Genomic DNA, 14,641 nt, shown 5'->3' on the forward strand with positions numbered 1-14,641 from the left:
GGGCTAAGGAGTATCTACGGTTGGCCTAGCAGGATACCGACAGCTGCCTCAACGCTGCCGCCGCTCATGAGCAAGGCGCTTAGATTGGCCCGTGCATCATAAAATCCCATAGACTGGAGCTGCTCAAGCTGGGTAGCATAGCGCTCTTCCGGCGGACGAGAATCAGCAGGAGGCGCTGCTGCAGGGGGAAAGGCGCCAAGGCCTGCCAAGGCCGACAAAGACGGCTGGCCTGCACCTGCGCCACCCAGCAGCTGCTGCAGCTGCGCCAGACTCTCCAATGGATTTGCACCGGGCGTCGGAGCGGCACCGGCCGCGCCAGCATTTTGCCCACTAGCATTTTGCCCCTCAGGCATCCCAAAGGCGCCCGGCGGAGGCCATGCACCGGACGGCGCTGCACTCAGCCCCGCAGGGTCACCCAGGCCACCGCCACCGAACATTTGAGAAAGTCGCGCCATGCGCTGCATCGCTTCGGGGTTGGTAATCATGTTGCGGAAGTACTCGGATGACACTGTGTAAGAGACAGAATACGTACTCATCTCGCGCAATTGTGGGCCCATCGCTTGCATCTGAGGGTTGCTCGCAATGATCTGGTCAATGACCTCCGGTCGGGACAGCATGTCACGCATATGTTGCAAAAATTCGGGATTTTGGAGCATGCCAAGCATGACATTGGGATCGCGAGGGTTCATACCACCGAAGTTGCCAAACATACCGCCTGCTTCGTTCAGGATGCTGGCCATGTGGGGACCAGCATAGTCGGCACGATTCAGCGCCGACAAAGGGTTGTTCGCAAACTGCTGCCCAGCGGAGAAGCTAGCAGGTACACCCTGGGATTCGGCTGCACGAGAAGCAGACGCGTTGGCAGATGATGACGATGCAGAGCTGGCAGATGCCCCCGCATTGGGACGTGTGGCTGCACGAACCATATGGATAGTGTCTGTGTCAGCGTAGGCCTACGCACGACCATCCTTTAGATTGTACGACTGCAGCATTTCAGGGTCTTTGAGCACCTTTCCACTGTAAATCAGTCGCTGACTGTGATATGAGCACAAGCTGTCAGGGCATACCTGTCGGCAGGAAAGTCCTGGTTCTCCTGCTCAATTCTCTCTTTCATTTGCAATACAGTCATTTCCAAGTCAATCTCCAAAGAGAGCTTGAGGCCACTCGGCCCTTTGACATGGACAGTCACAGGGGCACTCGTATCCCCGGCAGTCGACATCTCTGAGAAGATACACCTTCAGTAAGATCGCATCCAAGTGTCACCCATGTCGGCCGAAATGTGTCTAGCCCTCGCGCCGCTAGAATAGCTCTCGACCGTCAAAGTGCTTCTCTGACGCTATGTGAAGGACCGTGAACGAAAGCGGCTGGGATTTAGATGACTACGGCCTAGTCTTTCTTGAGCTGACGCCGGATCACCATGCAGGCTCCTGGTGTGTGAGCGTCTTCACCGCCCAAAGCCTCGACAGCCCCATGCTCGGCGAGCGGGAAGTCGGCAGTGCTCGTGCCCATCGAAGGAGCATTTTCAGCAGTGGATTGAATAGCGCGCACGACATAGATCTCTAGACCATCGCCAACCTCGATATGGCGCTCGGTGGCAGACGTAAAAGAGTCCATAACAATCCGGAGTGTTTGGTCGAGAGGTAGATGCCCAGGCTCGGGGATTGGCGACCCATCCGGGGCGTTGAGATTTTTGAACATGACTTGATTGTCCAAAAACGGCTGCATCAGGCCTTGGGCAGTGCCACTGGCGCTGCAGACGATGCGCTCGTAGCTTCCGACAGGGTCATAACTGTAGACAGCGCCACGGCCCTCTTCATCAATACCCCCCAATATGTTGTACACATAATAAGGGAAGAAGCGCTTGCTGTATAGGATGGTGGAAAGCATGCGCGCAATCGAATGAAGTGGCATGGAACGTCCATGGGTGTGTTGATACATTTCCAGGCGTGTCTGAACGCGCGTCACTAGCGCCTCGGCATCTGCAGCAAAGCCATTCGTGGCCAGTGTGGCCTTGTCGGTCCTGGTCGTTAGCCTAGCATGCACTTACAGTCGGAAGACTTTGGGTTTATACCGTGTCTGAATGTTGTAACCTTCACTTTGACGTGTATCTCCAGCAATAACACAGTAGTCATCACCATGGATGGCCAGGATAGACCCTCCGTTGGAGGTATACGGACTAAATTGATGGCCCACAGGCATAGTGCGACGGTGAAAGCCTCACGGGGTGAACGAGCAACGACGCTCGACGCGCGGCCAACGATCGGTGGAGGTTCACGTGGCGAGTCAAAACCTAGCAGGCTGAGGTTGCGAGTCTATACAACTATGGCGCTCCTTTCCTGGGGCTTGCCGTAGGAGAAGAGGGCACGCTACTGCGAGAATATGAGTTGCTTCCGTGTTCAAGAGCCTCTTTAATCATGCTGACCGTAGATTCAAGGGAACGTCGACGATTGGAGGGGCTGGTCATAGTTGTACCAAAGGAACTTGTCCTTGAATGGGTTCGGCGGTGAGTCGGCGGAGTCCGTGACTCCAGAGGGAGAATAGGCCGCGCCATCTGGGATGGCAGACTGTCCACTAAAGCAGGAGCAGGCATCATTGGTGTCTCGTCGGTCTGGTCGGCCGCGACGAGGGACGGCGGCAAGCGTTCGTTTTCAATATCCACCTTTCGAGCCTCGTCAAAGTTGTGAATGGCTTGCTTGATGCCTTCTGATCCAAGAGCCAATGTGCCATAGGGAAGCCGACCAGTGCCAGAAGCAATTTTAAGCTCAGAAACGCGCTCTGCCTCTTCGCGCAGCACATGGAAAACACGGGACATGCGACCGACTGCCAAGATTTTGTTCTTGATCACAGTTCGACGTTCGGCCAAATCGTCACTTGCCACACCAGGTGTCATATCAATCGGCATGTTGGCAGGGCTTTCTCCAAGAAACCTGTCTTCTTCCTCATCCTCTTCCAATTCTTCCTTCGAACAGATGTTAAGGATCGCGATCAGCATGTCAGTCACTAAATGTCAGTGCAAAGAGAAACGAACTTTTTTCGCCTACAAATGGAAGGCTCCATGTGAAGACATCCATAAAGTTAGGCAGCCAATACGGATGAGGCGTGCAGTTGAATTGACGGATATTCATAACATTATTTTCGTACTTGAGAACAGCAGCCTTGTTATTGTAAACATCGAGGTAGTTAGGCGCAGAGAAAATAGTCATAACCGAGGGGAAGCCAGTCACCTTGGTTTTTCTGTACATGCGGTAACTTTCGTTAGTTGACAAATAACATACCCGGCATCCTGTGCTTCATGCGCACGGATAATCGACAATAGGTTATTCCGCTCCAGGAACTGACACGCAGCATGGTACGTGAAAAAGTAGGAGCATCCACGCACATGGTTATGCACAAAGTTCTCATTTGTATTCTCCTGCCCGAATTCTTCCAGCGGATCAGCCCACAGCAGATCACATATCAGCCCGTGAGTTGGAGGCTCGCGGAACCTGTTGATGGCCCGCAAATCATCAAGCGTTTGGAATTCAGGAGAGAGACCTCCGTGAATGCAAAGGAACTGTTTGTTCATCACGGCGCCCAAAGGTAACGCACAGAACGATTCCATACAGAGATCGTAGATTTCTTCTGAATATTTATGTTTGCATTCCAGCTTGAACGTAAAGTAGTCCGTCAAATGACGACATTCATGGTTACCACGGAGAAGGAAAAGTGTGTTGGGGTACCATAGCTTCAGAGACCACAGGTAAAGTACACATTCAATCGAAAAGTATCCTCGGTCCACATAGTCGCCCAAGAAGAGGTATCGCGTGTCAGCAGGATTGCCTCCCACTTCAAAAAGCTTCATTAAGTCATAGTATTGACCATGGATGTCACCACAAACAGTAATAGGTGCGTCTAGCTCGAGAAGATTCGGCTCCGAACGCAGGAGTTCAGTCGCTTTGTTCAGGATGTAACGAGCCTGATCATGCGTAAGGCGACCTTCACGGTAAAAGTGGTTTTTTAAAAATTGAATATCAGGTTTTGATGGGTCCTTCTTACTCCAGAATTGTTCGGGCGTGGGGAGCTGGAAGGCGGGAGCCTGGACATCTTTAATCACGCGTTCAACGGTAGACACCTGTTCCCCATCGTCCATGGTATGAACGGTAAAGTCAATGGCGGGAACAGGTGCCTTCCTAGCAATTTCATCGTAGGCCTTTTCGAGTCGCTGCCGGCGCTCCATGACGCTGTCGTTGCACAGCCGGAACAACAGGAAACAGCTGTTAAACCGACGGAGGACTACTTGTCAGCAGCCGGGAGAGATGCAGCGGAATTACTAATGAAGATTGGCTCTATGGAGGTGTGTGTTGAATTAGGGCTCGATCGCCATCATGTCCGACTCCTGAGTACGATCCACTGCCTGAGCGGGTTCTGCAGCCCACGGAGGCGGTTGCCACAAAACCAATGAATTTGGTGTGGGTGATTCTTGTTCATTTGGCTGGTTTGGTTTGATCCAAGGGGGTACTTTCTCAGCTTGTTGCGCACGTGCCTTGGACTCCAAACGCCGGGCCACCAGCGGATTTACTTCCCAAAAAGACATGTCTTGGGGACCTCCATCTTCTTCATCACTCGAGTCCTCAAGTGAGTTTACATAGACGCGGTTGGGAGATATGTCATATGAACTCCCGCTGGTCATCTCCTCATCTCTTACCATAGATGGGTTTGTCTCACCAAGAGACATGTTGGACATTTCATATTCCACATGACGACGTTTTCTGTCATGCTGTGCGTCGACTGGCGCATATCCCCTCGAGGATGGAGCATTTAGAGGATTATCGTCAGCCCATTCAATATCGCTTCCATCGACCCCCGTTGTCCTAAAATTTGACCATACAGCTCCTCGATCATGGAATTCTGGTCTCTTTCGTTTCTGCATTATTAAAAAGTTAAAACATGTCGTGTAGATATATCAAGCCGTTACTGGCAATCAATCCGGTGACAAGGGGTGGGGTCAGGGCAAGTACAACCGTGTTCATCCATACCACGTGACAAGTGGAGAGCGTTTTGGCCAACGTCCCCGCGTAGACGGTTGTAGCATAACGTTTGCCATGAGCGAAGAGGTCAAAAAGCCTGCGACCAACTCGTCGCCTCGCAAACAAGATGTTGATTCCCTACTTGCTGACTTGAGTTTAGACATGAAGGCTTCGGAAATGCCGAAAAAGACATCAGGACATCGCCTGCGCCATAATGAAAAGACATCACCAAATGCGCGTCCCGACGAGGCACAGAGTCTGTTAGATGACTTGGAAGGCTTGGTTCAGCGTCGGCGCCATTCACAGAGAGATTCAAGGGGAAATTCTGTCACTTCGAGTGCACCCAAACCGCGCTCCGGCGCACTTCGTCCATTAAAAATGGAGGCTCATGCTACGTCCGCTCAACAAGCAAGTGCCCCTCCTGATAGTGCCAATCATGCCACAGTCACTGAATCACAGGAAAAGAGTGAAGAAACCACACAGACTACCGCATCGGAAACAGAGTCGAATTCGACTGACAGCAGCGCGATCGAAAGCAAAGCCTGGGGTCCGTGGGGCAGTGGTGCGCCGTGGGGCAATCTCTTTTCAACAGCTACGAAATTCGCGGGACATGCCCGTGATGAGATTGGTCGTCGGACCGCAGCCATCTCTCAAACAAATGCTGGCAAAACAGGACATTCCACCGACCAGCAAATTTATGACCTAGGCGCAATGATGGCCAAGCGTGTTCGTGGCCTTGTACATGATGCACATCTTGACCAGTTAGGGCAGAATTTGAGTGAGGCTGGCCGCAAGGGCTGGAATGATATTATGAATGCAGTGGCGCTTCCTGTCGAAGTGCACGACTCGGTAAATGTGACGGTCAGCCACGGTATGTATCGCGTGTCCTGACGTTCAGACATGATAGGATATGGGGGTGTAGAGCATCTGGTTTTCAACGTCCTCTCGCGCGCACTGTCACAAGCTGATATGGATATATCTGTCGAACTCGACGAAGCATCTGCACACACAAAAAAGGGAAATGTCTATGATTTGAATGCTGCGAAGACGCGAGCGGAAGGTATCCAGGTCGCGAGGAAAAATTTGCATCGTATTATGAACAAGTCGCTCAAAGACAGGGACATGTCGGAAAAGAAGAGTCTGACATTTTTGACTTGCCCAGTGCTCTTGCGCATCCAACCTTTTCTTGATGATGTATTCTCTGGCGACGAAGAAGACTTGTTTGCCGCTACGGATGGTGAAGAGACAAGTGATTCCAAAAGTCAAAGTAAGCAACAATTACACTTCCTCGTGTGGTTGGCAGACCCGAAGCACAACCTGACTCATGTTACATGTAGCCAGGCTGTACCTTCCTGGTGGTGTACGTATGCACTCTCTAACGTCAGTGTCTATCCCACGTGAACGAAATCAATGGGTCGAACAGGCCCTAAGCGATGTCATCGAGGGTGCTGTGGCGACAGTAGCACAGGTACGCTCGCTTGACTGACGACGCAGGATTGCGTACAAAGCCGTCTGGCAAATTTCTCTAAGCACACTAAGGTAACCAAAGAGCTTAAGGAGCAAAAGTAAATCCGCCTTAAAAGGGACTTGAATGAGTGGCATAAATCAGGCCACTACCCCTCATAGCAGGCTTGTTTAAACGAACCCCAGCGCATTTTTATGCTATACACTCGCCTGTCGAGTAATCAAGTACATAGTCTCGAATCGCTAAAGTAGAATCATGATAGGCAAAAGTACACCTGGATGGTATAAGCTAGTAGCCCCCAGGGCTACATAGAGCCACATGAGTGAACATACACAACCACCTCAAGATTCCAGACCATGTATTTCTCACTGGCAAGGAATGACAGCCAGGATGAAGCGCTGGATAAGATGGAACAATATCATCACATCGCTGAGCGTGCAAGTTTTTGGGTTGAGAAAGAATGCGGTTACTGCTTGTCCTCGTCCTCGGCCTCGATGGCAAGGAGGGCAGCCCGCTTTTCGGCAACCCGCTGGGCGCGGCGCTCGCGGAGGGTCTTGTTGCGCAGACGACGGGCCTCCATCTGGTCGGCAAGGTGCTTCGACCGCAGCTTCTCGGCCTTGGCCTTGTGAATGTGCTCCATAAGAACACGCTTGTTCTTGAACACGTTACCCTTCGACTTCAGGTAGAGCTCGTGGTAGCTGAAATGTTAGAGCAATTTATCAAACGTACAGATGCTTGTCGATCTTTCCAGCCTCACGGTACTTCCGGAGCAGACGACGCAGCACACGCTGGCGACGCATCCACTGGACCTTAGTCGGGAAGCGAGCCTCAGCGGTACCCTTGCGCTTACCGTAGCCGGTGTGGCGACCGACGCGCTTAGCAGCGTGCAGGTTACGAGTACGCTCACGCGAATGCGACACAAGAGGCTTCTTGATGATCTGGCCATCCTTGATCAGCTTGCGAACATTCGCACGGGAATTCGCGTTCGCAATGTCGCTCTGCTCGGCGGGGTCGAGCCAAATCTTACGCTTACCCACACCAAGGACGGACGCAGCCAGACGCCTTTGCACACGAAGGTTAACCATGACTCAAAACTTGCGTGCGTGCTGGTTTGTAAGGAAGGGTCGGGAGTAGCGCAACTGAGGAAAGTCGAGCGCAAAAACTCCTGCTGGCCGGTCACAGAGTGGATGTTATTCCACCTGTTAGGTCCTACAAATAGAAAGGTAGGCATAATTGAGCAAATAAAAATATGCACACGTGATCCTCTATATAGTTCCAGTATGAAATATTGCTGGGAACCATTGGTCAGGCATCAGCTGCCTTGGGAATCGAGCCGTACCGACCTTTCTCTTCTGATACACCGACCGCTAATATGGTATGTGTGGCAAAGACGAAGAAGCATGTTTCTAACAACATAGACTCTCACTGTTGACCTTATTAACCCTTCGCAAGAGCAGCAGCTGCGCACCCACAAGCTGAAGCGTCTGGTCCAGAGCCCTAACTCGTTCTTTATGGACGTGAAGTGCCCTGGCTGCTTCGCCATCACTACTGTCTTCTCGCACGCCCAGTCGGTTGTCCTTTGCGGCAGCTGCGCTCAGGTTCTGAGCCAGCCCACCGGTGGTAAGGCCCGTCTTGCTGTCGGTATGTATTAACAAGAGTGGAAATGGAGCTAACTCGTTCTAGGCTGCTCGTTCCGTCGCAAGGCGTAAATTTGTTTGTGATTTCATCGTCTATCGAAAATGCTCTTGACGAGATTCACGTCGGAAGCCTCTTGCTACTCTGTCGGCCGGTTACCCAGGTACATTCTCACGCTTCCAAGAGGAGCTCATAAAATAGTTCCTCACTGTAGGAGTTCCACAGTGATGACTTACTTGATCTCAATGGAACGTTTATGATCGATCTTTCTTGTCAGTGGTTGATGTGCTTCTTTTGGAGATAAAATCGACACGCAACCGAGTCAGACTGGAATTCAGAAGTCAGTTTGGAATTTACCAACATGCATGGGATAGATTGCCACTACGTCACAGAGTGTGCGTGGTTGTCGTGTTATACATACTCCTACACGCAGAGCACCTTGGTATATTGTCGGAGTTAGAAATCGGTGGCATCGACATTTTACACAGGCGGGAGTCTAAATTAGTTTCATTCTCTTCAGCACTGGCTCTGTCTTGAAATTAAGCAGAAGTAGAAGGGACGAAATGGAACCCGACCTGATAAATAGATATTATGACCGTGCACAATTATGTTAGAGAAAAATTGGAGACATGCTCGAAAACCTCAATGCGTGCATACGTTCATAAAAGGGCTCTATCAATGGCTGTAGAGATCTATGTCATCGTAGAGATGTCCTGCGCGTTATCTAAGAGGGGGGTGAGATTATCCACGCGTTGTCCTAGAGCCCAAATTTTATCATGTGGAGAAACCCCGTAGGAGCCACCATGGCAGAAGTGGAATCGCTGCCTGAGTCGCATTTGGGAACCAAGGAGCACTGGGACCAAGTATATGAGTATGTGATGGGTGAATTTATGAAAGACGAGAAGTGAAAGTATACGAGGATATTGGAGATGAGGGTGAAATTTGGTATGAGAATCCCACTGACTTGCAGGTTTGGAGAGGACAGCGTTGAACGTATGATCCGTTTCTTATTGGAATGGATTGAGGAGAACCATGGCGATAAGGCACCCTATATCCTGGACCTTGGTACAGGAAATGGACATCTTCTTTTTTCTTTATTGGAAGCTCAGGAAGAGGAATTGCCTGAAGGCATCGTGGACCCATCGAAACTGTGTGGAATCGATTATTCGACTGCTTCGATCGCCTTGTCTCGCTCAATTGGTTCGAAACGCTTGAATGGATGTGAGCAGGTTGTCTTTGAAGTGGCAGATCTGCGCGATGCTCAGCAAGTCGACCATCTGTCAAGCAAAGCGAACGATGGGCTTGGTTGGGATATTGTTTGCGACAAGGGCACCGTATGTTTTCACTGCGCTAACGACAGTACGATGCGGTACGACATGGAGTCTGACGTTAGATTGCGCTATCTTCTCAGCCTATCGATGGAAAGCTCCCCGTGGAGCACTACGTTGGTGCAGTTCGCGCCTTGACACGGCCTCTGACACCTGACACCCCTAGTGGAATCTTTTTCATTACTAGCTGCAACTTTACGCAGGAAGAGCTTATTGCCACGTTCTGTCCTGCCGGTGCGTATTATATGGGCTAATAGCCACAGGATTTTCAGTGGTCCACGTTGTTCCTACACCTACATTCCAATTCGTACGTGTGTGATGGGCTTACAACTTAGGGTGGCCAGAAGGGCTCCACTGTGACGAGCATAGCATTTCAGCGCGTTGAGACACCATAGATCACGTGATAAGAAGGTCGTGTCGCTCCAACGACGGCGAGCAGGCTCATCGACGCTGTCATGCCATTGCATGCGGACCTGTGCGTCCGGCTTCAAAATGCATCGCGAGCCAAGCTGAAGGCTGTTTCAATTCCCAACACAAAGGCCAATGTGTCTATTCTTTCCATTCTTCTACAACATGGTTTCATCTATAATCTAACTCGTGGCACAGTGGCAGGGCCAAGTGCTGTGGATTGGAATACGGCACCAGAGGTGCGGCGGCGATTGTGGGTGGACCTCAAGTATCGCTCTGATGACAGGCCTGTCTTAGAGCAAATCAATCTGGTGAGCAAGCCGTCGCGCCGCCTGTCTATGACGAGTGAAGAACTTTTGCGCTGGGTGACGGGACGTCGCTCCAAGTTTGTTACGCCTCTGAAGGCAGGAGAAATTGGTATCATTGACTGCGGTAAGCATGGATGGTTTGAAGCCAAGGAGGCCATGCGAAGGAAGCTTGAGGGCGAAGTCGTTTGCCGAGTATCATAGCGTTCCTCCAAAAATAGGATGTCACAACCTCGTCCTTTTCGTGACGGATGAACTCCATTTCAGTATCTATAGCTCATCAACACTATGGACTGGCTTTTATTGACCAGCCGCAGCCACCTCGACGGCCTTGCGGGCAGCTTCGTCCAGGCCATCGAAGGCCGAGATCTTCATGCCCGACTCGCGAATCAGCGCCTTGGCCTCCTGCTCCTTGGTGCCCTGCAGACGAACAACCAGGGGGACCTTGAGCTCCATCTCCTTCGTGGCCTTGATGATACCCTCGGCAATCACGTCGCAGCGCATAATACCACCGAAGATGTTCACAAAGATGGCACGGACGTCCTTGCTCTGGAGGACGATTTCGAAGGCGCGCTTCACCGCCTCAGCGTTAGCACCACCACCGACGTCAAGGAAGTTGGCCGGCTTACCGCCGTTGAGCGAGAGCACATCGAGAGTGGCCATAGCGAGACCAGCTCCGTTCACCAGACAGCCGATGTTGCCATCCAGCTTAATGAAGTTCAAGCCGTACTCCGCCGCCTGGACCTCGCTGGGATCTTCCTGGGTCAGGTCACGCATGTCAAACACTTCCTTCTGACGGAATTCCGCATTTTCGTCAAAGCCCAACTTGGCGTCCATGCAGAGCACCTCGCCATCCTTGCTCTCAGCCATGGGGTTGATCTCCACCTGCGTCGCATCGCGCTCCGAGAAGAGCTGGTACAGCTTCACGAAGGTGTCAGCAGCCTGGTCCTCCTGCTTGGAACCGGAGAAGCCGAGCTTGTGCGCAATCGACTTGGCAGTCTCCATATCGAGACCCTTGGTGAAGTCGATGGGAGTAGTGATAATCGCATCCGGGTTTTCCTTGGCGACATCCTCAATCGACATACCGCCCTGGTTCGAGGCAATCAGGACAGGAAGCTGGTTCACGCGGTCGTTCAACACAGCCACGTAGTATTCGTGCGCCGGCGTACGAGCCTCAGCGATCATCACGGCATGGCACTCACGGCCAGCAGCACCAGTCTGCTTGGTGATCAGCTTAGCGCCGATCATCTTCGAGGCAAGGTCGCGCGCCTCCTCGGGACTAGCGTTAGTGCACAAGGGCGAAACTTACGTGTTGATCAGGTGAACACCACCCTGGAGTCCATTGTCGAAGTGACCCTTACCACGACCGCCGGCGAGGACCTGGGCCTTGATGACAATCGGCTTACCACCAAATTTCTTCGCTACCTCGTAGGCCTCCTCCGCCGACTTGGCGGGGATCGACTTGGGGGTGTTGATACCGTACTTGTTCAGTAGACCCATCGAGAGGTACTCGTGGATGGACAAGAAGCGCTTCTGCACAGCGGCATTCGGCCCAGCACGCAGAAGGCTCTGTGCCACGGTGGCACGCGAACGGAACATGTTAAGAGCGCGAATCATTGTGACAATGCGCTAGACTGGGTTTGGTCGTTAGGAGCCCAAGCTCGGAGCACCGACCGCACAGCTGGCGCTGCGGGACGGTCACGTGTGTGATGCTGACTGTACGAAAATTTGGCGCTCAACGTCCTGGCACGCGCCATGACCGCGAAAGCGCCGCAGGGGGGGCGCTCAAAGCTCAAAATGAGCTTGGACAAGGGGGCGCAAGCTGCTAAGGAGGAGACGAATGCATCGTCCAAGAGAGAGGCGGAAGATTCTCCCGCGCTGGACGAGGACGGTGATGAGACGTCCGAGGAAGACCTGGAGCAAGATGGTGACGAAGAGGACGACGACGAAGAAGACGGCGATGAGAAGGTGCTGGATGGCAAGAGCCGGAAAACCATGAGTATGTATATTCAATTCTGATAAAAGAACGCAAGCGGCGCGCCGTTTCGCCCGGCGCATTTGGTGAGGCGCTAGAACAGCTGCTGGGTGTTGGTGAGACACAACTTAGCGACGAGCAGCCAGAGACACGGGACGGCATTTTGTCGCTCGCGCCCGGAATCCGAAAGACAGCGAATGCATCTACGATGCGTGCCAAGGCTGCGCGCATGATGCTCGAACAGCGTCGCCAACGCGAAGAGCGAGCGCATGTCAAGGACGTGATTGGGGAATGGGGTCCACCAGGGGTACAGGCATCGTCTGGCCCTGTGTATACGGAAGCGATGGATGCATGGTTAGAGCAGGGCGGCACGAAGGGATATGAGCGGCGACTGCGCAAGACGGCACAGCGTGGTGGTACGTAAGCACTACTGACACTAGTTGTCAAGCTGTTCAATGCGATTCGCGCCGCGCAGACTACGACAGAAGACGATATCGATAAGGCAAGGTCGATGCAGACCACGAAGCAGGCGCGCAAGGTGAATGCGCTGGGTAACAAGGAGATGGCGGTGAAGCAACTGAGTAAGTCGCATTTCCTTGAGCTGCTGCGCCAAAGCCCCAAGACTACTCATACCGAGCCGAATCCCTAGATCTGTACATGTACATTTATACACCTGTCTGGTCCATCCGCGCGAGCTGGCGGCGCAAGTCCGCTATCTTTGTATGGTAGTCGGCAATCTCGGCGCGTGCCGTAAGGTTCGCGACGGTAATCGAAAGACTTTTAGAGACTAGATCACGCCAGCGCGATTCGTAGGTGGATATCTTGTCGCCGAGACGCAAATGGGTGTCTTTGCGCGCGCGATTCAGGTCATCGGTCTCTTCCTTTGCCGTTTCTTGGGCATCCGTAATCCAACCGAGCATGGCTTCTTGTTGGTAATTGTGCAAGCGCCACAAGTTGGCTGTTGTGAGAAGAATATACGTACGTCCATACCGACGAAGTAGCTCGAGATTCCTCTGCCGCACGTCCATGTGAGCAAGTTGTACTTCGGCATTACGCAGGGCATCGAGCCACGCTTCCTCCGGTGCATCCGGCGCAGGAGCTGGCAGCTTGTACCGCTCTGTATCAATCGCTTGGAGCTTTTCGCCACGCTCGGCGCGCTCAAGCTCCGCGGCTAGCGCTGGCTGCTGAACGAAGAGCGCATGCAAAGGGGGCGCGTACGCCTCGTGAGAAGAGCGCATAGCCGCCTTCTCCGACTCGATTTCGCGCTGCACTGCCTCACGCATTCCCGCAATGGTATCAATGTCCGTATCATAGTAGGGCAGCGCGTCTGTGAGCGGCAGGTTCGCGCGCGTACTCATCGTCCGAGCCTCGGCGAGTGCGCGGGGGGCAGGGCGAGGGGATGATAAATCACGTGGCCGAACTCGGCGGTCGGCGAGCGAGACTGTCCCGAGTTCTCAGTTGCTCTGCGGTGCCCTCAATCGCTGGAGATGGCTGCTGCACGAAACGTTCTGCGCTCGGCGACGCCGAGCCTGGTCTCAAAGGCGATGATGTCGTCGGTGCGCCGTGGCCTCGCCGCGCGTGCTTTTTCGACGTCCTCGGTGTCGTTGGAGAAGGGCGACAAAGGTATGTTGCATGGGCTGACCGGCAGTGATGATGGAGACGCCGTACGTCGAGCGCGCAAACCAGAACCCCATGGACAAGTATGGCCCCATGCAGGGTAGTCTGCATGACTATGGCAGCTGGATCATGTCGGGTACGTACATGTGACTGACGACAGCGCTGCCTCGTTTCATCCAGCAGTTCAGCGTGTACAAGGACGAACTGACCTTCTACGTCGCTCCCTCGGGTCTGATTCCCACGATGGCGTTCCTGCGTGACCACACGCTGACGCAATTCAAGGCGCTCATGGATATCTCGGGTGCAGACTACCCGACACGCTCGCAGCGCTTCGAGGTGAACTACCACCTGCTGAGCGTGCGCTTCAATGCTCGTATTCGCGTGAAGACGTACGCGGACGAGGTGACGCCTGTGCCTACGGTCACGGGCCTGTTCCGCAGTGCAGACTGGTTCGAGCGCGAGGCGTGGGACATGTTTGGCATCTTCTTTGCTGGCCACCCTGACTTGCGCCGCATCCTGACGGACTATGGTTTCGAGGGCCACCCGCTGCGCAAGGACTTCCCGCTGACGGGCTACTCGGAGGTGCGCTGGGATGAGGAGAAGAAGCGTGTGGTGCACGAGCCTGTCCAGCTCATGCAGGCTCACCGCAACTTTGAGGCCAACTCGGCCTGGGAGCAGGTCGGCAGTGGTGTCTCGTACCAGCCAAACGAGTACAAGCTTACGCCGCCGAAGCCTGCCGAGGAACCCAAGGACAAGAAGTAGTGGCTAGTCGCCTACGGAGACAGCGCTGTCATGTAGCTTGTCATCATTACGCCAATGCCCATCCGACCTACAGTCGTAGCATGGCCTATTCAACCGACAGCAGATACTCTAGGCACACGCACAGGCCGAGGCCTGGCCAG

At 53.2% G+C, this 14,641-nt stretch overlaps 10 protein-coding genes across 10 annotated transcripts; 4 read left to right on the plus strand and 6 right to left on the minus strand.

Annotated features, from left to right (window-relative positions):
- Positions 1–14: 14 nt before the first annotated feature.
- Positions 15–1,219, minus strand: MSY001_2822 (uncharacterized protein; the record flags this gene model as incomplete). The annotated part of the gene is made up of 4 exons (XM_018884692.1): positions 15–508; positions 533–838; positions 962–1,035; positions 1,068–1,219. The coding sequence occupies 4 exons, from the start codon at positions 1,217–1,219 to the stop codon at positions 15–17; spliced, it is 1,026 nt and encodes a 341-aa protein (XP_018741326.1).
- Positions 1,220–1,386: 167 nt separating this feature from the next.
- MSY001_2823 (uncharacterized protein) lies at positions 1,387–2,902 on the minus strand (the record flags this gene model as incomplete). The annotated part of the gene is made up of 2 exons (XM_018884693.1): positions 1,387–2,020; positions 2,526–2,902. 2 exons carry the CDS (start codon positions 2,900–2,902, stop codon positions 1,387–1,389), a joined length of 1,011 nt encoding a protein of 336 aa, XP_018741327.1.
- Positions 2,903–2,993: 91 nt separating this feature from the next.
- On the minus strand, positions 2,994–4,216 carry MSY001_2824 (uncharacterized protein; the record flags this gene model as incomplete). The annotated part of the gene is made up of 2 exons (XM_018884694.1): positions 2,994–3,234; positions 3,276–4,216. 2 exons carry the CDS (start codon positions 4,214–4,216, stop codon positions 2,994–2,996), a joined length of 1,182 nt encoding a protein of 393 aa, XP_018741328.1.
- Positions 4,217–5,384: 1,168 nt separating this feature from the next.
- MSY001_2825 (uncharacterized protein) lies at positions 5,385–6,492 on the plus strand (the record flags this gene model as incomplete). Its single annotated transcript, XM_018884695.1, has 4 exons — positions 5,385–5,877; positions 5,929–6,273; positions 6,344–6,366; positions 6,430–6,492. The coding sequence occupies 4 exons, from the start codon at positions 5,385–5,387 to the stop codon at positions 6,490–6,492; spliced, it is 924 nt and encodes a 307-aa protein (XP_018741329.1).
- A 445-nt stretch (positions 6,493–6,937) lies between these two features.
- On the minus strand, positions 6,938–7,556 carry MSY001_2826 (uncharacterized protein; the record flags this gene model as incomplete). The annotated part of the gene is made up of 2 exons (XM_018884696.1): positions 6,938–7,169; positions 7,201–7,556. The coding sequence occupies 2 exons, from the start codon at positions 7,554–7,556 to the stop codon at positions 6,938–6,940; spliced, it is 588 nt and encodes a 195-aa protein (XP_018741330.1).
- A 1,326-nt stretch (positions 7,557–8,882) lies between these two features.
- On the plus strand, positions 8,883–10,351 carry MSY001_2827 (uncharacterized protein; the record flags this gene model as incomplete). Its single annotated transcript, XM_018884697.1, has 4 exons — positions 8,883–8,977; positions 9,077–9,440; positions 9,518–9,668; positions 10,041–10,351. The coding sequence occupies 4 exons, from the start codon at positions 8,883–8,885 to the stop codon at positions 10,349–10,351; spliced, it is 921 nt and encodes a 306-aa protein (XP_018741331.1).
- A 96-nt stretch (positions 10,352–10,447) lies between these two features.
- On the minus strand, positions 10,448–11,764 carry MSY001_2828 (uncharacterized protein; the record flags this gene model as incomplete). Its single annotated transcript, XM_018884699.1, has 2 exons — positions 10,448–11,426; positions 11,457–11,764. The coding sequence occupies 2 exons, from the start codon at positions 11,762–11,764 to the stop codon at positions 10,448–10,450; spliced, it is 1,287 nt and encodes a 428-aa protein (XP_018741332.1).
- Positions 11,765–11,944: 180 nt separating this feature from the next.
- MSY001_2829 (uncharacterized protein) lies at positions 11,945–12,771 on the plus strand (the record flags this gene model as incomplete). Its single annotated transcript, XM_018884700.1, has 3 exons — positions 11,945–12,146; positions 12,221–12,538; positions 12,608–12,771. 3 exons carry the CDS (start codon positions 11,945–11,947, stop codon positions 12,769–12,771), a joined length of 684 nt encoding a protein of 227 aa, XP_018741333.1.
- A 16-nt stretch (positions 12,772–12,787) lies between these two features.
- MSY001_2830 (uncharacterized protein) lies at positions 12,788–13,480 on the minus strand (the record flags this gene model as incomplete). The annotated part of the gene is made up of 1 exon (XM_018884701.1): positions 12,788–13,480. The coding sequence occupies one exon, from the start codon at positions 13,478–13,480 to the stop codon at positions 12,788–12,790; it is 693 nt and encodes a 230-aa protein (XP_018741334.1).
- A 295-nt stretch (positions 13,481–13,775) lies between these two features.
- MSY001_2831 (uncharacterized protein) lies at positions 13,776–14,501 on the plus strand (the record flags this gene model as incomplete). Its single annotated transcript, XM_018884702.1, has 2 exons — positions 13,776–13,875; positions 13,900–14,501. 2 exons carry the CDS (start codon positions 13,776–13,778, stop codon positions 14,499–14,501), a joined length of 702 nt encoding a protein of 233 aa, XP_018741335.1.
- Between the last annotated feature and the right edge of the window lie 140 nt (positions 14,502–14,641).

This window comes from Malassezia sympodialis, genomic scaffold (assembly GCF_000349305.1).
Source record: "Malassezia sympodialis ATCC 42132 genomic scaffold, msy_sf_14, whole genome shotgun sequence".
NCBI lineage: Eukaryota > Fungi > Basidiomycota > Malasseziomycetes > Malasseziales > Malasseziaceae > Malassezia > Malassezia sympodialis.